This window comes from Nelumbo nucifera, chromosome 2, assembly GCF_055504915.1.
Source record: "Nelumbo nucifera cultivar China Antique chromosome 2, China Antique-T2T, whole genome shotgun sequence".
NCBI lineage: Eukaryota > Viridiplantae > Streptophyta > Magnoliopsida > Proteales > Nelumbonaceae > Nelumbo > Nelumbo nucifera.
The window spans coordinates 21,329,906-21,342,156 of NC_142650.1; the positions used below are offsets into that span (position 1 = coordinate 21,329,906).

At 37.8% G+C, this 12,251-nt stretch overlaps 2 protein-coding genes, 1 long non-coding RNA gene and 1 pseudogene across 3 annotated transcripts; 2 read left to right on the forward strand and 2 right to left on the reverse strand.

The window, feature by feature from the left end:
* Positions 1–156: 156 nt before the first annotated feature.
* Positions 157–700, forward strand: LOC104595136 (uncharacterized). The gene has a single exon (XM_010255733.3). It carries the CDS (start codon positions 158–160, stop codon positions 623–625), a length of 468 nt encoding a protein of 155 aa, XP_010254035.1. The 5' UTR covers position 157; the 3' UTR covers positions 626–700.
* A 377-nt stretch (positions 701–1,077) lies between these two features.
* On the reverse strand, positions 1,078–5,326 carry XTH26 (xyloglucan endotransglucosylase/hydrolase 26). The gene is given in 4 exon segments (XM_010256159.3): positions 1,078–4,021; positions 4,023–4,401; positions 4,502–4,695; positions 5,098–5,326. Coding segments are annotated over 4 exon segments (720 nt in total). The 5' UTR covers positions 5,215–5,326; the 3' UTR covers positions 1,078–3,991.
* Positions 4,998–5,758, forward strand: LOC148801981 (uncharacterized). The gene is made up of 2 exons (XR_016082371.1): positions 4,998–5,132; positions 5,333–5,758. It is a non-coding gene; the product is annotated as an uncharacterized LOC148801981 (long non-coding RNA).
* Positions 5,759–9,697: 3,939 nt separating this feature from the next.
* Positions 9,698–11,162, reverse strand: LOC148801982 (arogenate dehydratase 3 pseudogene; annotated as a pseudogene).
* Between the last annotated feature and the right edge of the window lie 1,089 nt (positions 11,163–12,251).

Below are 12,251 nucleotides of genomic sequence, written 5' to 3' on the forward strand. Positions count from 1 at the left end.
AAAGGGTATCTTCATTCCCTAAATTACTCGATAGTTCAAAGAAGAGAGCAGGAAAAATCTTTTTCAAGTAGGATAGTTTAGTAATTGTGTTGCTCGATGGCGGGGTCAAGCTTGGCGGGAAATAACGTGCGGGTTTTGTTAAACACGTGCCGATAAAATGATTGGGGTTCCACTTCCAGTTCAGAGTTCCAGAACCAGACTGCGCGTAGAGACGAACATGAGCGATGTGGGGAAGATGATCGCCATTGGCGTCGTTTGGGGCGTTACAAACGCTATAATGCGCCGGGGTGCGCTTATTTGGGACAAGAAGCTCCAATCTCCTGCAACAAATCCTGCGCAGCATCTTCAACTCCATCAACAGCTACTTGGGCATTTGAAAAATTGGCTAAATCTTCTGTTTATCTGGCAGTACTCGATCCCCTTCTTCGTAAATCTATCGGCCTCCGCTGCTTTCTTCGTCATTTTGAGTGAGAGCCCGATTTCGCTAGCCGTTCCCGTGACCAATGCAACAACCTTCGCGGCCACTGCGGTATCGGCCATGCTCCTGGGCGAGGAGACTCGTATTGGGTTTGCTTTTGTGGGTACATTTCTTATTGTTCTTGGTGTCTGGATTTGTATTATGTGATGAAAGGGATTCTTACAGATTTGATTTCAGTGGTTATATTGAACTTTTGCATCGACCACCATTGCGCGTTTTGAATTTTCAGTTGTTTTCCGGTTTACATTCTATGTGTTTTCTTTCCTTCTTTCTTTCTTCCTTTCTGGTTTTGTATAGATTTGATTTGTTTATGTGCTTGCTACCTGAGAGAAACGGATAGAGTGATAGTCTGATAGACCGATGTCCCCTTTCAATCAACAATCTCCATCTGATTTTGCAATTGCTAGAACTAGTGCAGGTTGTAACTTGTAAGTATCTGCTCTGTTTCGCTTTTACTTTATCCTTTCCTCTCTTTTTCTTTCTTTCTATCATTTTCGTGGTTGGGTGAGGAACTTTGGAGGAGATAAGCCTCAGCTAGACCTTTCAAAGAAAATAAGTGGACTATATTGTGTTCGTGAAGACACGGGCAATTCTAACACCGAACTGGTTCTAAGATAGATCCTAGAGATCATAGAACTCTCTATGTATGCGAAAGAACCAATTGATTCTTTACATTTTGGCAAGAGATTGGAACTTGTTACAGTAGTGATACTTTTTGTGTCTTTATCCAAGACAATAGATGCGACAATGTCTATAGGATGCGGTTGAACGCAAATTGACTGATCTAGATGCCCCTGCAAAGGAAGGCAAGAAACTGTTTTCAAGGTGGTTCCTAAACAAAAAAAAAAAAAAAAAAATCTTTGTAGTCCATTGGGATATGGAAGGAGACCTGTCTGTCTCGAACATCTATTCATCTTCAAGAAGCTGAGTTCATTTGCATCAGGTGGCCCTTTTATGGTAGATGTTGGATCCGAGACCCCAGCCATTGATTAATTTTCTTATGCGTGGCTAGTTTCTTTTTGGAGTCAAAGAACTTTGAGACAGATATCTTTAATTTCTAGGGAGACAATCGGTTCATTTGGTTTGTACTTGCTCTGAACCATTTAGTTCTTCATTTCCTGCCAAATATAGTAAAAAGTGGTGCTTAAGAAGACCTTTTAATGCTGGAACAAGGTTGCTTCTTGTATAATTATCTAGGATTCAAGCAACCATGTTTTCCTTTCCTAGCTTCCAGTGGATCAGCAGCAGCAAGCATGCTCAAGACTTTTAAAACTGATGTCAAACAGTTGCATTCAAAAAGGGTCAATTCCATTATGTTAGATCGCATGGATTGATTTGAGATCAAGACAAAATTAGACGGATGTTTTGACTCCATAACCAGTGAAATGAAGAATAAAATTCACAAACCCTTGTGGTAGGTTGAATTTGAAGGTCTTAAGCTGGAATCAGGAGGCCTCTGGAGTAGTGAACCATTACCGACAAGCCTTTCCATGAAAAAGGTTCCTTAGTGGCCTATTTTTGTTTTCTCTATTTTGAATAAACTGTTTCTAGATCAATATAGGCTGCCCTTTCTTCCTGGTTTGTTGCTGTTTGAGTTTATTAATACGAGATATGTAAAAGATGGACTTATTGGTTCCATTTTTTCCCCATATTTTTCCAGAAATTTTGTTTACCATAGAAAAGATGGGTTGCAATTAGTTAGGTTTGGAACTGATGCATATCCATGTATTAGATATTTTTTTTATAGATAATAATAGCACAAGGAAAAGGCAAACGATAAGGTATGTTTATTCCAATCAAATCCATATTTGATCCATGGATCAGATCAATGTGGTCTATATTGATCCCCTTAAATGTTATCCAGATTAGGATATGGATCATGAATGCAGTTCTGGATTTATATGGATGTACTCTAGATCTGACCTATTCTGTGCCCTAACTATCTTCTAGGATATCCAGGCTGGAGAATTTCTGCACCACTCACATTTATAAAGGCATACCCATAGATGAAGATTTTGCTTCCTCACAGCCTAGCTCTGGACATAGTTGTGCTTGTGATGTCTTCCATGTAGCATAATTACATTTCTGAAGTCTAGAGTGGGAAAGTATTGTTGACAGAAAGCTGATTGTACCATATTACTAATACATGCTATCTGCTAAACAATGTTAACTTCACTTATTTATAGGCTTGAATCTTGAATATATTGGTCCTCCTCTTGTTAACTACTGAAAGTTTTAAACCCCAAAGCCATTTGGAGACCCTTTTTCACCTACTGGTGAAATTAAGGCTGGAATTGGGGGGGGGGGGGGGGGGGTCATCTTAAGAGTTGATGGCAATCTGATTTGGGCTTTTAGTGGTCCTATCACTGCAAGGGATGCATCTGAATCTAAAGTTCAAGCCCTTCTTGAGGGGCTCAGATTTTCCAAAGACCTCCTTTCTGGTTCCTTACTTGTAGAGGGGGATTCTAGGATCATGATTAGCTAGGCTATCAATTTTGGGACAGGTCCCTAGAGACAGGCTTATTTGCTGCATGAAATTTATGAATTTTCTGTTTCTCTTGGCTTCTGTTGTTGATGGATTCCAAGAGGTATAAATCAAATGGATGATTTCTTAACTAAATCAGGTCTGGAGAGAAATTTTTCGTATAGTGATAATAGCTTAAATATGTCTTGAATGGGCTTTTGGCTGTTTTGTAGCAAGGCTCTCCTTTTCTTGTATATCCTCTTTGTATCTCTCCTTTTATGAATATAATAGTTGCCTTTTATCAAAAATAAAAAAAAAATCATTGAATATCATATGAGGTTCACAATGGGATCTATCTAACTGTCTTTCATCATTTATACATCTTTTAGCCATGTCATTTTTATGTGGGAAAAAAACTTGCAGTTCCTAACAAGGTTTAAACTGGTACTTCTGTCGGAGAGTGGGTGACTTCACCACATTCGTTGGTTTCTTGAAGTACACACTAGCCATGAAAAGGAATTTTAAGTTGGCAGCCTAGATGTTGTAATTCAGATATCATCCCGCTGATTATGCTGAATGACCTGTTCTAACTCATTCTGATTATGCTGAAGACCAGAGGTAGTATTATTGGATCAGAGGATCCTAACTGACCAGATCAAGCAATATTCAAATTCGGTCTGATTAATAAACAGATCACATTTCTGAACTAATCCAGTTATGGATAAATGGATATTTGAATCTGACTTAAACAAAAATTTGAATTACATTCAAGTTTGATTAAATTCAATCCATTTGCAATCCAATACAAGGATGCTTCAAATAGAAAAAAGGAAATCCAATGCAAGGATAGCATTTGGTGCAAGTCTGAAAGTCAAATATAGTTACCATATAAACTAGAAAAAAAAAAAGCCAGGGAAGTTTCTCATTTGTGAACTGAAAGAATGGAAGCAATGGGTGGTTATGGGTGTTTTGTGGATTTATTTATCTCCTTTAAAACCACACTAAGATGTCCTTTCCTTTTGAAACTACATTTCCTTTGATGAACTTTATTAAAACTGTTGTTTGAAACACTCGGGGGGGCATTTCTTCATTGAATCTTCTAGTATCTTTGCAGTAATCATATATCATGTAGTTGTCTCTAACCCACTCCATCTGTCCTAACTGGGCATAACTTAACTTGCTATATTCATAAGAAGTTCACCAGTTTGCAGGTCTACTTGAGGCACACTGTCTAATGCTGAAAGGACCATTCCATTTACAAGCTCTTGCCTCGAATTTTTGGAATCTAGCTATGAAGGGTGCACTGGTCCAGTCAATCTTTACAAGACCTCCTCTGGGTTCCTAGTCATCAGCATTCCATATGCTGGAATTGACTCTCATCCCTTGTCTGTTTAGGTAAGTGATGCCCTCACTCTCATAGTTGCGAAAAACTCTGATTGGTGTCCCATCAACAAACCACCTGAAATAAGAATGGACATAATAGTGATGATATTGATGATGATACTAAAAGGGTAGTTATGAGTAGGTCCCACTGAGTTACCATCACCGGGTTAACTTACACAATCTCACTGGGGTTCCAATGCATACTGTAGTTGTGAAAATCAGCAGTTGGGTCAAACCATGGGTAGAATTGCTGCTCTCTGTTTCCAACACCCTGAGTGAAGACATTTGTGTGGATAATGTAAGGTTGTCCAGATACATTTCCTAAGAACTCAAAGTCTATCTCATCATGCATGCTACCAGTGGAAGACATCTGCAGAAAATTGATATTAGATTTTTAGTATTTTTTTCCACTTGGAAAAGAAAAAAGTGAAGGAAAAGGAAAAAGTGTGAACAAGTAATGGAGCTTTTGGAGGGGTATCCTTTTCTACTTGGAATAGGATATTGGTTGTCTGGTACCAGATTTTCTTGACCCATAATTACAAATCTCATGGTTGATACACAGCTATATGCATGAGCACTTCCCCTTTTCCTCTTGTATCTTTCTTTGGAAGTTTAGACATAGAACATCTAAGAATGGAGTCACATCTAGTATGGTTCCCATTTTCCTCACATCTTGTGTCTGACACTGTACTTGACCGAGGATGATAAAAGGTGTTGTTTGGTTTGTTGGGAGACCTGAGCGCAATGACCCTTTGGTTGGATTAGTACTTACATAGTATGCTGTTACAGTACCGGCAGAATTCCCAGGTACTAATTTGATCAGCATTTGGATGCTCCCAAATAGGAATGCTTTCTTAGATTGCATGCTAGATCCTAAAAACAGAAACATGGTATGGAAGTTGGTTAATTAGAAACTGACAAAAAAGCAAGCTTTTTTTTTTTGATAAGTAAAAAGGAATGAGCTATTTAGAATAAGATGCTGAGACTTTTTTTTTGTTTGTCTTTAGAGATCTGAAATCAAAGTTTTGTAGCATAATCAGATGAGTTCGGATCTGCTGACCACGACACAATGTTGGCCACGCTCATCAAGCCGCACGTCAAGAATATCAGTGGCTGCAACACAACCAATGTCCCAGAAATGGTCTTGTTCAAAACTTGAAGCCTAAAATAATTTATATCTAATGTGTATTGTCCCTTTACTTTGAAGTTTGAACCTTTCTTGCAGTGGATCTGTGGATGCCATTTTTGGTGTTTATGTTTTCTGTCAATCAGCAATTCCACACCAACAATGTTGTAGCAACATTCCTTGTGGGTAAAGACAGTGCAGAAGTGGCATTTTAAGTGTTCTAGTTTTGTTACCCATTGTCAATTTTTGTTCATTGACATCAAATTTCCAAAATCAAATGCAAAGGCTGACACTGGATTTGGCTCTATACTTACAGTTTTTCGGAAGAAATAAGGGATGGAATTCTTATATATGTCATTCTGACTAATAACTAATGTGATATTAACCGAGATAAATAAACCATGAGAAAGGCTATGTTAAAAAACTAGTTGGTATGATCTAATGTTCAACATGATTCATTTCATAGAAAGGCACAGCCTAAATTTTAATGTCATCTAAACTGCCATCACTAAAAAGATGATCGTGTCAAGAAAAGCGAAAAACAAGTTAAGTAAGAGCATAATACCTGAAGTTCTATCCAACACAAGTTGAACTTCATCACCATTGCCCAAGATGGAGGAATTCTGAGCACCCCAGTTAAAATACATGCTCTTGGCAAGCTTGACCTAAACTGAACTCTGATGAAATGCAGCTAGAGAGATTATTAGAACAGTGAACAGAGCTTCAAAGTTCCCCATTCTAACCCAAATGGGCAACAACCCTTTTCCCTCTCCTTCCAGAGGAACAATTGCCTGAGCCTATAGTTGAGATGTCCTTGAACAGGGCCTGAGATGGCTTTAAATAGGATAAACAAACTTAAAAAGAAAGTAGTTTCTGTATATTTTTTAATGCTGTTTGGTAAGAAGATAGGCATGATTCTATTTCAATGTTTTGACTCCCACAATTTGCCACCTTGCATCCACTATGAAGAATAAGCTATTATGAACCTACTAAACGACTGATCTAGACCAACCAAATTTTTAGGCCACCTGATAGAGGGTAAATGAGTAAGCCCAAGAAATGCACCGATCAGCATATAGATGTTAAGTATTGTTTGATAGATGGGTTTATTGTGTCTATTTAAGCTAGATAATGTTCAAGGACAGTTGAAGTTCGTTCTTTTTTTTTTCTAGGGTAAGTAGTGTGCACAAGAAGAACAAAACACGTTCAATACAAGGATGTAACTGTGATTCTTCGAAAACATGAGGGGTAGAACTGTGCAAAAAAATTGTTAATTGGCCGAGCAGAGCTGGCACGAGATGAGATTTGGGAGAAAATCGTGCAGGAGACGTCGGAAGGATAGAAAAAAGCCAGCAGTTGTGACTTGTGAACCGGAAATTTCCTGCTTCCACCAATGGACATGAGCAGAAGAGACAAAAGCCATGGACCTGAGATTGATCTCAGTCGTTGACGATCCCTTTGTAGAATAGAGTTCCTAGCGTTGAGCCGTTGACGTTTGTATTTGTCCAAATAGTATAGAACCTAATATGTTTGGATCGTTAGAAAATAAGAGAAACAGGAACTTAAGGAACTATTGAGTATTAATAATGGATGAATTGTTCAATTACAGTTAATTTACTTAATATTGGTTGCATGTTAAATTCAGTTTTTAACTAATTTAAGTTGAAGTCGCTTTATTTTTCATCGGTTTAGATTCTATAAAATGTATTTTCATGTTTAATAAGATGTACTTATCATGGCCAACCAATTTATTTAAATTTTATTATAGTTTAAATCAATATTTTGGCTGATATTTGTTTCAAGTAAAAAACAAATATGTATAGTTCAAATCCCCTTTCTGATTGGTTCATGAATGTAAAGTGGACGTCTTCGGAGTTGTAATAATTGTCGTTTTTAATACACAAATGCATTCATATCAAACCGTGGCAAAATTGGACCACATAAATGTATCAAACCATCATTTTTACTGCAAACAAATAGAATTTACATTTTAGATCATACTGGTGTATAAGCATGTGCACGAGTATTATTTAAATTAAACTTTGTATAAGATAAATATTCACTTTATATAGTATAAATAAATTGTACAAGTCGTATAAGGTTGGGTTTAATTAATCCTAATTCAAATACATGTGCTTAAGATGATCTTGAGACAGGCCTAGGCAAAACTGATCAACCCTACTCCGAATCCTAACCTGATGACAACTAGTTGGGTTAGGTTCGGTTCAGGTTGAGGTCGAGGTGTGTTGGGATTGGTCTCACCTTTAGTTGTATGGATTCAGTTTGTTTGGGTGATTAAAAAAACAGTTTATTTTTATTTGTACTAGCATAAATGTGTTTGAGTGCAAATTCTAATTTATTTTTACTTTAAATTTGATTTTGTCGTATTTCTTTGTAAGAAGCAAAATGAAGTGGTTTCCATTCTATATGAAAGAGTTTGGAGATAGGAGGATGGTTTGTTTGGAATTGAAGAAAGAAACAAGATGGTGTGATCTCAACTTTATACGAAAAATAATTAAGATAGAAAGAGGATAATGCAAATTTTGCATCAATTTTTGAGATGCAAAAAATTACACTGTTTCAGTGAGTGCTATGAACTGTTGGTTATCCCCAGTAGAACGATCTCCTGCAATTGTTTGCACTGCACTTGTCATGCACTTGCAATGAGCTTGCATTTCCTACAACTCTTAGAATTTTTCATTATGTGGCATCTATCAAATTCCTATTAATCCCAAATTAGCTGTGTAATAAGAGGAAACATTTCTTGCAACCATGCAACTCCAATGACACCAGCATTTGAAATAGAAAATCAGTCGGTGTAATATCTTGATTTTAGGGAAAATTTCTCATTAGTACCCTTTACTTTGGGCCTAGTGCCATTTTTGTTCCCGAACCTTAAAACGTGATAATTCAGTACCTAAACTTTCAAAATGTGTTAATCCAGTACTTGACGTTAACCAATCCGTTAGTTAACCAGTCGTTAAGTGACATTTGAAAAGACACAAGTGCCCTTTGAGTGTCATCTAATTTTCTTTATCAACCAACCACATGTTGATAAAAATAAACAGTCTCAAATCCTTGTCTCTTCTATTCAAGAAAGTTGGGGTTACGTCTCAATGGGCATTTTGGTGACCCCAACTTTCCTAGGCAAGGATTTGGGACTGTTCATTTTTTGTCACTGTTTGGATGGTTGATAAAGAGAATTAGATGATATTTGAAGGGTATTTGTATCTTTTCAAATGACACTTAACGGTTGGTTAATGGCAGGTACTATATTAGCACGTTTTAAAAGTTCAAGTACTAAATTGTTGCATTTTAAAATTCGGGGACCAAAATGGCACTAGACCCAAAGTACAAGGTACTAATCTAGAATTTTCCCTTGATTTTGATTTTATCGTAAACACCTGTGTGTTCGCATTTTATATGGAAGGGTCTCAGGCACAGTCGTAGAAATCATGCATACATGTGAAAAGTGAGAGATTGAGTGGTTGTGACTTGTGGGGAATATAGACTTTTTTTGCTGGCCTGGACAGTTAGGACTCTTCAGCTCAAAAATCAGCCAGGGTATAGGTAGGGGTGCTCATGGTTCGGTGGGGTATTTTTTCAAACCGATGCGATCTGATCAATTTTTTAAATATGCAAACCGAAACTGAACCAATGCAACCGGTTAACCAGTTCATTGATTAACCGGTGGATCGATTAATCGCGGTTCGGTTTTCCAGTTTTTTATACACTTAAAATAATAATAAAAAGAAAACTAAAACTAGTGTCGAACTGCTGGTGTCGTTGGTTGTTTTCGGTGCCGGTGGTTGCCGACGAGTGTCACCTGAATGAGAGCCTGAGAGGTGGTGCAGCTAAAGCCTGGCGGAGACGCAGAGAAGAGAGGTGAGGGAGAAGAGAGAAGTGAGAGAGTGAAAGAGTTGGTGCTTGCTTGCCGAACTGGTTGGACACTTGGACCATTGGTGCTTGCTTGCCGACGAGGCGGCGATCATCATTGTCGTGCTGGTGGTTGGCGCGGTCCGCGCAGCCTCTGGAGTGGAAGAGAATTGAGAGAGTGAGAGAAGAAAAATTGAGAACTGAGAAGACGAAAATGGGAGAAGAAAAAACTGAGAGAGAGAGAGAAAAAAAAGAGAAAGCTAAGAAAAAGAGTTGGCAGTCTGGGAAAAGACAAAAGAGGAATAGAGGACTGGAAGTTTGGCACTCTAGCAGAGGCAGACTGCCGAACTTTCAAGGGAGAAGTACGGATAGGCCCATTGCAGAAACCTGAATTCCAGGCCAGCCCATACAGAATCTATAATAACAGTTAAATTCAACTTTTGAAATTATAGGATAGATTCCCACGCCAACTAAGCATCATGCTTTTGCACTTTGGCCAGTGCGTTCTGAGCTCTCACCTCCACCATCGACGCCTCGAAGTCCACGTAGAACATGTACTCGAAGTGCTTCGTCGTCCCCACATTGGCGTCGTCCACCAACCTTATCGGGCAGTTCCTATGCGGCCGGCTCTCGATCTTCGTCAGGCTTATATACCGGAATGCGAACGCCGATAGCACCTTAAACAACATCGACGTCCCCTTGTCGTGGGCGAACACTATGCTCGTCTTGAATGGACAGTTCGTCCGAGGGATTATCGGCTCTCAAGCCAGCATCATGAACTGGGTCACATTGCTTGAGTCGTCCTGTATCCCGTTCGCCAGCACCTCCAGCCCATATAGCTCCGCCGCCTGCGCGCTCGCTATGGCCGTCGTGTCCCGCAGGTTGTTTGTCACCACGAACTCTGCTACTCCCGCCATGTCGTCCACCGCCTCTTGCACCACGTTGAGACCCATTTTATTCAGAGTCAGCTCGCACTGAGAGAGGGCTTGCAGTTAGTTATGACACGGCTCAGGTACTCCTTCACTCTAGGCAAGGCGAGCAGGCAGTGGTGGACGGGGAGTTGTACTTCCCCCATGATGTGGAGGCGATGACAGAGGAGCATGTCGTAATTCTGGTGAATGCTACCCCCAGCGAGTTCTCGACGGGCAAGACGGCCTGATCGGCGATCCAGAGCTCCATTGCTTGAAATGCCACGCCACTTCGAATTGGTCACAAGGGATGGCCTGGCATTTGGGGGAGGCCTTGCCTGTAGTAGCTTCATGTAAGCTTCAGAGACGCCCTGATAAGCGACGCTAAGCTGGGAGCCGTGCATCAGGGCGGGAGAGAGATTGGTGATGGTAAGGGGTTTGGGAGATTGTTGTCGATGTTGTCGATCGGTGATGGCAAGCTGGATCGCCACCTCACAAGAAAAGCATAGGGAAAAGCACGATGCTTAGTTGGCGTGGGTATCTGTCCTATAATTTCAAAAGTTGAATTTAACTGTTATTGTAGATTTTGTATGGGCTGGCCTAGGATTCAGGTTTCTGCAATGGGCTTGTCCGTACTTCTCCCATGAAATTGAAACTTGAAAGGTTCAAATTTCAAAAAAAAAAAAATGAAATTTGAACCTTAACCTTAAGGCTAAAAGTCTCTTAGACTCATAGACTGCAGCTAATAAATTGGTACGGTAGGCGAGGCGCCGAATAAATGGAAATCTTTTATTCGATTTTCAAAAAAACTAAAAAATATAATATATAATATATAACATTATATTATTTATATAAATATATATTATTGTATATATCGGTCGGTTTGGTTTTTTGTTTTTTTTGCTCACCCCTAGGTACAGGTCCCATTTCAGCCCCAAGTCGTTATTTCCCCCAAAACCATTGAATTTATGTTTATTAATGGATTTCAAAAGTTTGATATCCAACTCAGATTATCTCGAATTTAGATGTTACAATTTACATTCAATTAATAATTAGAAACCTTATCCGATTCGATTAAAATTCAAATTCGATAATAATAATAATAATAATTATTATTATGTATATATAATTTATTTTTATTTTTATTTTTATTTTTATTATATAATATAATAATAATAATTATTATTATTATTGTTATTATTATATAACATAATTATGTATATATAAAAATATTATATATAATTATATAAAGTTTATAATTGATAAATTTAATATTTAATATTTATATACATTTATCTTAGATATATAATTTAATAATAATTAAGTTTTTTAAGCATTTAATTTTTTTATCATTTTAAACACGATATAATGCTTACAATCCGATCCAAAATCCAACATGATAATAGGATAAGGATGTGGATGTGTTGAGTTCAATCTGAATCTCATCTATTTACAACCCTGCTTGAGCTTGAATTGATCAATGACCCGTTGACCATTGTTGACCCATTTGACGCAGAAAACGGTTTTCATGCCAAATTTTACTTTAATTATTAGCGGGAACTCGTGTGATGCACGGGATTTGTTTAGTGAAAGATAAATAATAGAAATAGTCATTTACTTAAACATCCCCTATAGCTTCATGGATTTACTAAAATCTACCCTATAATTTGTATTTTACTAAAATATCACTTATAATTTGCAATGGATTTAATCAATCTTCCATTAGATGACAATGGTAAATGATAGTGTCGACCTTAATCTTCATTTAAATAAATTTAATCAAAAGAAAATAAAAGTAAAAATATATTGGTCAATTTTGTTTTCTGTACAAAAAAGTGTTAAGGGTATTTTTGGAATAAAAATCATGGACCTAATGGAAAAGCAAACACTCCTTAATGAAAGGTTGATTAAGTAAATGAGTTGCAAAATATATTGGATATTTTAGTAAAGTGAAAACTATAAGGTAGGTTTAAGTAAATATGTAAAACCATAAGGTGTGTTCTCGTAAATGACCCT

Bases quoted from the DNA above. Each gene is read 5' to 3' on its own strand.
- LOC104595136 (XM_010255733.3), top strand. From the start codon at position 158: ATGATTGGGGTTCCACTTCCAGTTCAGAGTTCCAGAACCAGACTGCGC.